Source organism: Pseudopodoces humilis, chromosome 2 (assembly GCF_049639895.1).
Source record: "Pseudopodoces humilis isolate 2021_Gansu_Grassland_sample_001 chromosome 2, ASM4963989v1, whole genome shotgun sequence".
In the NCBI taxonomy this organism is placed as follows: domain Eukaryota; kingdom Metazoa; phylum Chordata; class Aves; order Passeriformes; family Paridae; genus Pseudopodoces; species Pseudopodoces humilis.
Genome location: NC_142201.1, coordinates 20,929,606 through 20,942,278, shown reverse-complemented (window position 1 = coordinate 20,942,278; position 12,673 = coordinate 20,929,606). Strand labels below are relative to the sequence as shown.

The 12,673-nt window shown below is 34.8% G+C and overlaps 1 protein-coding gene across 2 annotated transcripts in view; it reads left to right on the top strand.

Moving 5' to 3' along the window:
- The window catches only part of STS (steroid sulfatase), a 93,343-nt gene that overhangs the window by 31,689 nt on the left and 48,981 nt on the right, over window positions 1-12,673 (top strand). For both annotated transcript variants that reach the window (XM_088051409.1, XM_005516841.3), the window contains exon 6: window positions 1,832-1,968. In XM_088051409.1, coding sequence (XP_087907535.1) covers window positions 1,832-1,968 — 137 coding nt within the window. The remainder of the gene's footprint in view (window positions 1-1,831; window positions 1,969-12,673) is intronic.

The following is a 12,673-nucleotide window of genomic DNA, read 5'->3' as shown; positions in this document are numbered from 1 at the left end:
ATTCAGTGAACTGTGTCTAAGGAAAAAGTCAATAATAATCCCAGGCATTAAAAAATGCAAGTTGTAAAACAAAAATCATCTGCCTTGCAGTAAAGTTCTCTAGTGAAAGGTCAGTATTACATTTATGTATGTCTTAAATATGTAACTTTTAAGTATATGTCTTTTTTTTAATTCAATTGGTGATATTTTCAGCCTTTTTAATTGACTCATGTATCTCCTCTTATTTGTTGCTACAATTGTGAAAATTTCTCACATATATGACCTTTCAAATAGCAGCAAACAACTTCATGGAAAGTGTGTATTTTATGAAAAACATTTTCTTAAATTTTTTGGATCAGTACTTTATATTAATAAGGTAATACAGGATTAATGCACAAATGTTTGTAAGAGAATTAAAATATTTTTTATCCATTTTCCATATTTCTTCCGAGTTTCCTTAAAATAGGGGGAATTTTTTTGTGAAGAAAAATTCTTATCAAGAAAACACTTATCAAATTAGTAATATGGATGAAAATTTTCCATTTTGTGTTTATTTACTACTGTATGTGCCAGTAGAAAAAAAGCTTTAACCGTGCAAGTTGTGAAAAAACAGATCAAACCAAGGAGAGAGGAAAAATAGATCATAAATATACTATATTAAATTTAATTATTTTTATTAAAGAGGAAAGAATTGATATCACATTGATCTCTTTGACTAAAAGACTTTGTTTTCAAGTTCTAAATGTTAGGATTTTTTTTGTTAATTTTAAAGAAATGGGTTTTACAAGCATGTCTGTATTGGGCCTCCTCTCTTTAAAGGATGGATGAACCAACTGCTTGAGGAAATACATTGTCTCCCATTGATGCTGATGTGAATCACAGGTATTATCCACCACAGCTTTGTGAGGGAAAATATGATAAATAAAACTAAAAGTAGTCTGCAATTAGCTGTGTTCTCTAAGGTGAGATCCAGACAAGTTTTGTGGGCAGTGCTTTTGTGGTTTGGCCGCTATTTGCAATATGCAAATGCTGCAAATGCTGCTAGAGCATATAGCAGTAAATTTGGCTAGTACGGCACAATTTTAAGTAAAGTACTATAAATAATGCAAGAAGTACTTGTTTGAGCTGTGCTTTCACAGTCTGCTGGAACTGATCATAAATATTGTGTTGACAGATCACATGAACAGCAAAATTTACAGTCTATGGTACTCTTTTGTATCTGTTAAGAAAATAGAAGACAATTGAGACTGTTCATTACTTTGCTGAGACAAATTTTCATATTGCTATGACTTTGAGGTTATGTAGTCACATGCGTACACATACAGAGCTTAGAAAGAAAAGAGATTTGGTCATATACCTTAGTCCAGAATAAAGACCCAGGTCCCCATAACAGTTTAGTTGATCAGCTTCCACGTGACTTTGTGAGGAAGGAAATTGTGTTTTCACATAGATATGTAGTGCTGAGGGTATGTTTTGAACAGAAATTTTGTTCAGGTTTTTAAAAATAAACTTGTAAAATGAGGAGAGGTGTTTGTATTCAGAAACATCTTGATTCCTACCTTTAAACAAGTCCCTTTTCAATATATATAGCAAATAGTATTTAGATAGATTTTTTCATTAATTTTTGCTTTCAATTCAGTAAAAGCATAGCATTTTTACTGGGTGTGTGTTTATTCAGAATGACCCTATAATCAATTACAGTATTCTTTTTTACCTTTTTTTGTTTTGTTTTGGTGTTTGTTTACGGGAGACAGGGGACCTTTTATTTTAACTCTATTGAAGAAAGATTTATTTGTAGAAATCTCATAAAATATACTAAGGGTTTATTATTTTGGTTTGTTTTGTTTTCCAGGAACACTGGTACACCATTTCTTCTTGTCCTCTCTTATCTTCATGTCCATACTGCTCTATATGCTTCAGAAAGTTTCAAAGGAAAGAGCAAGCATGGTTTATATGGTGATGCAGTGGAGGAAATGGACTGGAGTGTAGGTATGTTACACGCTTCTAACAGCAGTGGAAGGAATTCATGATGACTTGTGTTTATCTTCACCAAATTGAGACCAGCTATTTGTGTCTACAGTATATCTGTCATACTTGTCCTTCAGACTTAGGGGAAAGAAACAGTCATTTAGAAAGCACAATAATCTGAGTTTTTGCAATATCTACTTTATTGCCAAATTTATTGTATCCTACAAAAGCCCATTCCCTTCTTTGACTGTGAGGGTGGTCTATATAGCATGGACGTAGCAGAGATGTGGACATCTAACTGTGAATTTTTGAAGCTGAGTGGTTAAATCCAACCCTCTGAGCTCCAGAATGCATCTGGCCTATTCAGATTATCCTTATAAAACAATATATTAATTTAAAAAGCGATCATATGATATCAGGATCAAAATATTTTCAAACAAATTGTATAACAAAAGTAATTTGCTAATTATTTCAATGAGTTCTCTGAATTACTGAAATCACTAAGATGAGGTCCACTTCTATTTATAGAGTATAGTCAAAAACAATGAATTTGCCTTTCAGAGCCTTCCAATCTCTCTGAGGCTGGAGAGGAACTGGTCCTTGAATCTTTCAACCTCTTTCAACAGGAGCTTTCCTGTATCTCTAGTTGTATGGAAGTTTTTTCTCTGATTCCAGAGATTATCACCTGTGAAAACAAGTAACAGTTCATATTTGGAAATAATCATATGGTAGAATAGCATTATAAGCGCTAAAGATGACTTTATGGTCCTTCTTCCTGTATACCACAAGTTGATTCTCTTCTCAGTACAAGTCAGTGCAAATTGTCTTTCTTCAAGAAAGCTTTCTGACTAAGTTGCTATAAACAGATATTTAGCTTTGGTGCATACATGAATTATGCCAGCATGTGCAGTTAAACATGTATTCTTTGCATATTTTGCATCAAGAAGCCTAGTTGCAGAAATACTGGGCAAAAGGCAGCACAGAATAGTTAGTGATTTGTAATGTACTTATTGCAGTACTTACAGGAATAGGGAAAACTGTTGTGGGAAACTGTAATGGGCTAAGGAAGGGTTTTCAGTATAGGATATAACAGAACAACACTCTTTTGTAAATCATGTTCTGTAAAGAGACAGCAGGTTTTGTTTTTTTCCAGTTTTATCTGAAACTTTACCATGTCTATCAGTGGCCACCAGCATTTGATCAATTGAGTACTTGCATTAGATCAAAGAATGCATGTCTTATAATTTATGTTTGCATCCACGTTGTAAAAATCTGCTGGGCATTAGCTGTTTTTACTGTCTTTATTTCCTGTTTCTTTTTCTGTTGCACAATATTTAGCTTATTCCAGCCTAATTGGTTATTTGCTGCTGCCATTGCATTTTGCAGTTTCCTTACTGTCCCAGAGTGTCTCTAGGGTTTAAACAGCAAGTTGGAAAGCAGGGTAGCTGACATGCTGCTGTTTCAGGCTATTTAGTGATGCAGAGGTGGTAACAGATTGAAAACCACTGCTCTTTTCCATAATGACCACAGGCTTTTAGGAGAAGTGTCAAAAATGTAGGACAAAAGCATGCTATTTAAAAAGCTTGGGATAAATCAGAGCTATAAATTTGATGGTGATAATTAGTAATTAGTAAATTAGAACAAATTTAGATGAGATACACATGATTCCGCATGTATTGTCCTTTCCTGTTTGTTACAGGGGCAGCAGGGGCAGTAGAGCTAGCTTGATCAGGAAACAGATCCACAACTGTCATTTACTAGCATAAAAATAACAATTTTTTTCTCAGTTGGGATCTGTTTACTCAGTTTTGCTTATGTCTGGTAAGATCTTGCTGATGAGAGATGACATATTTGCTCCAGGATGTAGAAAATGTGTTTAGTTCCTCTGCTACTTTCTCCTCCATTATTAGCCTGATGAAAAAAAATAAAAGTTATGGCTGTCATTTCCAAATGAATCTGGAGGAATAATATAGCTTTTCTTTTTAATGGGAATACTTATTTCCATTAACTTCCATTGAAAAGTCCAGTTTTAGTGCATCAGCTTCATCAGAGAACGTAGATTGATTCACTGTACTGCTGATGTCAGTAATCAGTATGCTCTTGGAAAGGCCTCTGAAGATGCTAGAGTAGAAAAGTTAAAAATAAAATTGTCTAGAAAATATGAAAAAGTGAATATTGTAAGCTTTTCAAAAACTGAGGTTTTGTCATTCACTTGACAGGAATTAGTATTTATGTACAGATGAATGTAGCTCGCAAAAGCAGTAAGAACAAAATACCCAGATATAACAATATGCAAGACTTTCTAAGTAAAGACAACACAGCATACGAAAAAAATATGAGTGCATTGAAAACCACTTTATAGAGCAACATCAGAAATCTTTCATCTTTGGTAGGAAAAATACACCAAGACTGAGTTCTAAAAGAAATTTACAGTGTTTTCTGCTGACTGAGACATGTTGTGGAAGACTCTTGTGGATGACTTAAAAAAAAGGAGTAGAAAAGAGAAAAGTTGAAAGTAGAAGTATTGCCAGGTACCAGTGATGAAAAAAACGTAAAGATTGAACAATGAAATACAGCTGAAACATTATTCCTCATTTGAGAGATTAGATGGAATCAGAAAGACTTAGGTGCCATTTTCAAGGGAGAAAGCAAAAGCTTTACTTGTAAGAAGGAAAAGCCCACTCAAGACTCAGAATTAAAACAAAATTATTCCATTTTCATTTGTTTATTTATTGAAAATCAATACCAAATTGGACAATTATTCAATTGTAAGGCAATCGTAATATTAGGAGGAGAAAAGCCCAAAAGACACATGAATAAAATACTTTGAATATTTCTTGTTTGTAACTTGTTAAACCAATACTGAATAGTATTATTACAGTCTACATCAAAAATCTAAAATACAAAGCCTCTTGATAAGCTTTGGGACCATGTATGTCTATTGCTTTTTCATATTGATGATATGTGTATAACAGAATTCAGTGCTGGAAGAATTCACAGTTATAATGTCACTGCATGTGACATGCCTTAGAGAATTATTCTCTGGCTAATAATATTAATTTTCTTTCAATGTAGGCTAAGCACCTTATTAATGCTATTAATTATAATTCATATGAAAGCAGATGAAATTATCTTAACAGTCTAAAAATGGAAAAAGAAATGATGAATGAATCAAAGAATGTACTATCATCCTTTTCTTCCTTCCTCTGTTCCCTTCTTTCATTCCTTCATTCCTGATTGAGTATAGGAAGAAAAATGGATATGTCCAGAAATTGTTTTTGATGTAAATTGCATTACGCTAATTTAATCCAAAACAGCACTGCAAAGAGTTTTGGAGCCCCCTGTAGACTTGCATGCAAGCTGTGTGAAGACACACTAATCCAACACCATTTTTGCAAATGGCTGGTTATTATTCTGTTAGTAGTAGCAGAACTACCTATCAGGTCTTCCTTTGTAACATAATCCCAATTGAAAGGCTTAATTACAAAAAAGTCTCAGAAGTTGTAGTCTGGCACAGGCTAGGTAACTGTAAAGTGAGGGCCTTGTCTGGATGTCTTTATTATATGAATGCCCTGAAAGCTGAAAAAACTTAACAGCCTCTCTCCCATAATCTTTTGACCTGTCTTAGGATCAAGTTAATATTACAAGAAAATTACAAGAAAATATTACAGTTATAGTTAGCAGGAAGGGAAGGGAGGGAAAGGGAAAGGGAAAGGGAAAGGGAAAGGGAAAGGGAAAGGGAAAGGGAAAGGGAAAGGGAAAGGGAAAGGGAAAGGGAAAGGGAAAGGGAAAGGGAAAGGGAAAGGGAAAGGGAAAGGGAAAGGGAAAGGGAAAGGGAAAGGGAAAGGGAAAGGGAAAGGGAAAGGGAAAGGGAAAGGGAAAGGGAAAGGGAAAGGGAAAGGGATCCCAAAGCCTCTTACATGTAACTTTTATTTGAAATATCTTAAAAGGTTTTATAGAATTTTATAGGAAGAGTATAGCTCGATATGTTCCCAATACCAGAGGGATAGAGAGCTACTGAACAGTGTCCAGAAAAGGGTTATAATAGAGACTAGGGCATTTTTTAAGAGAAAAGCCTGGGAGAGCTGGGACTGAAACCCAATTCAGCCTGGAAAAGAGAATATCTTATGGACCTATATAAATACCTGAAGGAAGGGTGCAAAGAGAATGGGCCCAGCATCTTATCATTTGTGCCCAGTGGCAAAAAGAAATGGGCACAAACTGAAACATGTGAGGTTTCCTCTGAATATCAGGGAAACCTTTTCTCCTCTGCAGATGATCACATACCAACACATGTTTCCAGAGAGGTAGTGGAGGCTGGAGATGGTCCAGGGCTCCAAGTGGCCCTATTTAAGCAGCAGGCTTGGGCAAGGTAGCCTCCAGAGGTCCCTTCCAACATCAATCATTCTATGTTTCCGTGAGATGCTGGAGAAAACAAAAAAAATCTGTTCACTGAAGTCAAATCATATTTGAAACAAAATCAAATACAACATTTAAAAGTCAGTGTAGAGTAACAAAGGACCTCTGAAGCAAACAGAAGCGAGACACTGTCATGATACTCTCCTCCTCTGCTCTTCTCTAGTGTGACCCCACCTGAAGTAATGCATTCAAGTCCAGAGGAGAGCCACATAAGTTGTCAGAGGTCTGGAAACATTCTCCCCTGAAGAAAGGCTGGAAGAGCTGAGGTTCTTTAGCTTGGGGAGCTGAGATTGTTTAGCCTGGGGAGGGAAAGGTTCCAGGGTTATTGCTGCCTTTCAATATATAAAGGGGGCCTATAGAAAGGGTGGAGAGAGACTTGTTGCCAATGCCTGTATTGAGAAGACAGGAGGCAGTGGTTTTAAACTGAAAGAAGGCAGGTTTAGGTTAGCTAGTAGAAAGTGATTGTGTTGAGGGTGGTGAGACACAACCAGGTTGCTCAGAGAAGCTGTGGGTGTCCCATCACTGACAGTGCTCAGGGTCAGGTTGTACAGGGCTCTGAGCAATGTGTCAGGGAGATTGGACTAGATGATCTTTAAGGTCCCTTCCAACCTGAACCACTTTGTGATTCTCTATTAGTATAGTGATTGACAAATTTTGAGGATACTAATGACATCTTGAGTAGATTTTCCTTACAAGGAAATAATAACCCTTACAACAAAATAATATATATAATTATATATTATAAAATAATAATAACTAAAAAAAAAGTTAACTAAAAGTAACTATGTAATTAAACCTTAGATATCTGAAGATATTGAACTTTACATGAGGAAGATTTAGAACTTGTTGAAGCATTTGCAATACTCTGCAACACAACCCTCTAGGGCAACATGTAGCTTATACTGAAGTGCAGCAAAGCAGATGTATAAAGTATACTTACTTCACTGAGGAAGGAAAGCTGGGGTACAATCTAGTAAGATTCAGAATCAGACCACTTTTCAACTGTTTTTCTTTGATTCCACTGTTATCATTATTAAGAATTGTGCTTCACACAGCACTTTCAGGAAGGAAAAGAAGGGCCGAAGCTCCACCAAGCCAGCTCCAGACTTTTGTGAAAAACATCTTATTTATTTATTCCCTAATGAGATTTCCTAGTGTTATAAAAGAAATTATATCAGTAATATGTGCAGGATTAAGCTGTGGTTCCTAATCTTTATATCACCCAATTGTGAGATAATGAAAACTAAATCCCTACATACCTTTTATCTGATGAATTTGTGCATGTTTAAATAATTAAATATGTGAACTTGATCACATCCTCTACTTTTAATCTTTATTCTACTCTGGAATGATGTAAATGAAAGGTCCAAGTGAAAATCATTTAAATTTAATATAAACTATTTTTAATGATCCCTGTGACATCTTTCTCTTTTTTAGTAAAAGATGTACCACCACTTCATCAATAGATGAAAATAGTGCTTTCAGAAACAAAACAAAAGTTGCTTTTGAAAACGTAATGTATTTAGAAGACAAGTATTAGTATTATTAAATTACATCAGAAATCAATATTTCTTCTTTTACATATAATTTTTAGAGACTGTTATTTTGAATTCTCACATCTTTTTATCACTTTGCACTGTTTGTATACTTTGAAACTCTATTTAGAAATTTATTCTATAAGGAACAACCTAAAAATGTACCACAAATCTTCTGAGAATTCTGAATTATACTCATACTATATATATCAGTATTATATATATATATATGATGCTCATATTATATATGAAAAAATAAAAATAATAATTATTAATAATATGAGAAAGAAAGAAAATTATAAATTTCTATTGTTTTGAGGGAAATAGTGAACGAGCTATCCTTAATTTTATTTACTTTTCCCAAAAAAAGATCCTGCACAGCAAGATAAGCCTAATTTATCATGGCTTTTCACCTCATGTAGTCATTTGTAACAGTGCAGCATTGATTTAAAAGATAAACGGAGCAGAATGATGCCACATGATCAGAAGCAGAAGATAAGCACTGATCTTATCCAGCTACAATGAATGTGACATAATGTTGTTGCTGAGCCTGAAAACTTAAAAATAGAATTAAAAATCTGGAGATAGATGCCTGATGCTGATGGTGCATTCCTTGACCTTGCTTTTCTGAATGTATACTGGTGTACATCTCAAATCCGTAAGGTTTAATATTAGGCTGGTTTTCTTATCATAAAAGATGTTCAGCCAGCACCTCTGAGGAAGAAGGTATTCAGCCAATGCAGGTGCTCTGTGACTAGCATAGAATTTTCCCACCCTGTCTTGCCATTCTGCTTTTATCCTAGCATTAAGAGACTGTTTCCTCAGCTAAGACAGTAGTTAAGCTCTTGAAGCACATTCATTCTTTAGGTCACACCTGGGAAAATTGTCAATGTGGGTGCAGATTAAAAACATTTGTGGTTCTGCCTTTGATGATATGGATGCTTTCCAGTTACAATCTGCTCTAAAACCCAAACCCATTTCATATGTCACTAAGCAGCAATGACTTTCAGTCACTACTGAATGGGACCAAATTTAAGAGGTGACTAGGTGATGAAAAACTCCTGTTTCCACTATGATAAGCCTCCTGATCTACCTAATCCTCCTTAGGTACAGTTTCCTTTTTCTATATCACATCTTTGTATACAGGAAAGCTCCTTCTCAGAACACTATTTACAAGATTAAAAGGCATATCTTAAGTGGCCATTTCTGTGGCACTTTTTAATCAGTCATGTTCAAATAATGTCTTAGTACTCCATGATGGAAAAATTCAATATAATGTAGTTTGTGGTAATAGTGCTGTGTGGTTTAAAATTTGCTGCCAGCTGCCTAAGAAGTTTCATTTACATCTGATATTGCAGAAGCTAAATTGTCAAAACAACGTGTGATAGGGTACTGTGCATTTTTCTTTACAAAAATGTAATCATGTAATGTTTCAAAAAGTAAAGGCTTTCTGTTGAAACTTAAAATTTGGTCTAGTACAAAACCAGTGACGTGACATCTTACATTGTGTTAGATCAAAATGCTGCAATCAGTGAAAAAAATTAGCATTACTCTTAGACAAGCTAATTTCCATTAGTAATAGAGAGCTCAAAGCCTGTTATAGGTAAACTAGAAATAATAGAGAATCCTGATGATTCCAAGCAATGAGGATAAATCCAATCAAGGAGGATAGGAATCCTCTAATGAAATGTCCAACCAACCTTTTGTTTAACCTTTACCTCTGAAGTTTAATTTTACATATAAATGGTGTGGTTGGATTTTGCTCCTTGATTAAGGTGGGTGCAGAAAGCCATTATTAGTAGATTAAGAACACAGAAAAATGTTTTTAAGCAAAGATTTAAGCCAAAATTGACCTGTGGGAATACAGATCAATATGGACACAGGTCTGAGTATGAATACTCAGATAAAGGTTGTAATAAGGAAAAAAAATGGGGCTAACTTTATTCAAATTGTAGATAATCTCCAAAATACAGAGTGGAAAAACAATTTCAAGGAAGCTGTTAAAGGTTTTGCTCATCAAGTGCCTTTGCGTAGCAACCTTTTTAGCACAGATACTGTGAAGCTTTTAAGAAAAATTACATTTACACTGTGCTAGAAAATCTCCACAGGAATTTAGTAATTCAGTCATCCAGAGCAAGGGATCAGGATGATAGACTTCACTCACTTTGGCAGAAGTGTAACTGCTGTCAATCTTTAACCTTCATCCCTGAATTTGGAACATGACTTTTGCCATCGTTTTTCTTCAATAGTTGGACACTTAGAACCATATCTGTGTAGGTATTTATAGAGCTTGTGATCATGGTTTTATAAAGAATGTGACTGTACTAGTAGGAAAAGGATGTTGCTGGTAGTAGTTGCATGTCTATGAAAGAAGCCTTAACATGAAACTAAAGAACAAAGAAACGAAAATGTCAAGGATTTTTAATCTGGGTGTTTGAATCTTCTCATCCATGCCTCTTCCTTTGTATCTTCAGATAGTTTTGTAGTGGATTACCCAGTACCTTAACATACCTGATACAGCCCATAAATGCATACAAACATGCAGAAGGCACAAGTGAATATTGTAAGATTATGAAGTCAAGTACTCAAAGATAGAAAAAAAACATTCTTCCTATGCTTGTGTCTTGTGGTACAGTTTTTTAACATGTTTACATGCCATTTCTTTTCCCATTGGAATCCTACCTCCTCATCACAGAGTGCCTTAATGAGCAGCTTCTCAACAGTAGGTATATTCCTCATTGTTAAATATGAATTCTCATGATTTATTTAACACATGCTATTGAAGCTCTGTTTTGAAGACAGATTCTTTGACATCTCTCATCTTTTCTGTTCAGTAGTTTGCTACAGTGTATAACAGACTTGCAAATAAGCATTTTCACAAAGCCTTTGTAAGATAGGGGAATCTCATTAATCTGTTTCCCAGAAGAAAAACTGAGACACAGAGATGATGTTCAGTTTTACCTACTGAAATATAACTTTGTTGCTAGTCACCCACTAATCCACATCTGGATCTAGAGTAAAGCATTTAAGTCAGATGGCATGGGATTTGGGAAGGGGGAAATATAAGTAATTTTTTTTTGCTGTCTCGATCCATGTTGGAGGCTGGAAATGGTTAGAATGTGCACCTGGACTTAGGAATTCAGGTTCTCTTCTGGTCCTGGGGACTAAGTGGTATTTTTTAAGGATAATTAAATATATTTTTCAATATATGAACTATAGTGATATGAACAGTTTCTGTGATGATTCAGGGAATGTCTTCCAGCCTTTTACCATTTTTTCATAGCTGGCTGCATATTATTTAGCTGTAGAAAAAACCTAAAACTGATCATGTGCATTTCAGTTTCAGTGATGATACTGAAAATACTAGAGATTCTTTTAAAATAATCTATGTTGTTTTTTGGAGAGAGACATGAAACTTGTTCATGCTTCTTTTGAAATGTATGTTAATTGTTTTGAGACTGTGCTGCTTAAAAATAGCTGAGCTAATTCTGAGTGAAAGCAGTAATCATACAATAAAGCTTATGACAATATCAATTCTGTAGTGTTCATCGACAGACTGGTTCCCTTTAGTGAATTTCCATGCAGAATTTCATACTGCAGAAGGACAAGGCTCGTATTCCACGTGGTAATAATCTCTTATTGATGAGGTTTGTTGAACTGCCTTTTTATTAATTCTGGCTGGTAATTTTTCAGTGGTAAACTTGACTGATAAAACAACCACACTATATAATAGGAAGAGAGGTAATACTACTAAAGATCATTATTTTCTAAAAAAGCAGTTTTTTATATTGCATTAAAGAAAGCTTTTTATTTCTTTCTGTATAATAACAAAATATAATAGTGACATAAATTGTTAATTTTTTAGGGCTAGGGGAAGTAGTAGAGTAATGATGCAGTGATTAGTGAAAGGAAGGCTGGTAAAGTGGTAATTTTTCTCTGCAGTTTTTTCTCTCACCACTTGATTGTAAAAAAAGGCATTTCTGTTTTAATTGAGGATGCTGTTTAAGAAAGACTGAAACTGGATTTTTATTTTTCTTTCCTATCATTATTCTTTAATACTGATGTTTTAATACTGATGTGGGGCAGGAATTGAGTGTTTCACAGTATACTATTTTTGGTTTTGCTTTCTTTTGACTTTGTATACATACTTCTATTTTTAAATCATTCTCTCTCCCTACCCGTGAAACTTTCTTTATAACATTTCCTTATGAAGAACACATTTTAGCAACCCTGAGAACGCTGAACTGATTTTGTATTACAGTAGTAAGCTCAATATCCAAAGGAACACCTGACCCCTAAGGGCTGAGTTGCTTACTTGGGATGAGCACAAAAAGACTCCATGATAATCAAATTCTTGCCTTAGACCAGCATGAAGTTATATTCCACAGCTTTACTGGATCTTGCAGCCTTATGAATCCACAAGAGGGGAGGCAGAACATCCTTCTCTCCCTTATCTCTTTTTTTTCTAACCAGCTTCCAAAGAAAATAGAAAGAAGGTGTAAGAGGAGAAGAAGAGAGAAATCTTTCTTTTTCAGCAAGTGCCCTTTTAGGAAACTACTGGATGGACTCATCTATAATGTCACACTTAGTTTGTCTACAATTAAGTGTGATTAACTTAGGCCCTTCAGTTTACATGGTTTTATAGTGCTGTTGTGAGGGTAAAGTATTGGCTCTTAAGGCTCTTGTATATCAGTGGTTGAGATAGTTGTGGGTTAGAAATCAAGCTTACTTTCGTTTCTTAATCTGAATAGCATTTAAAACAAAGCAGGAAA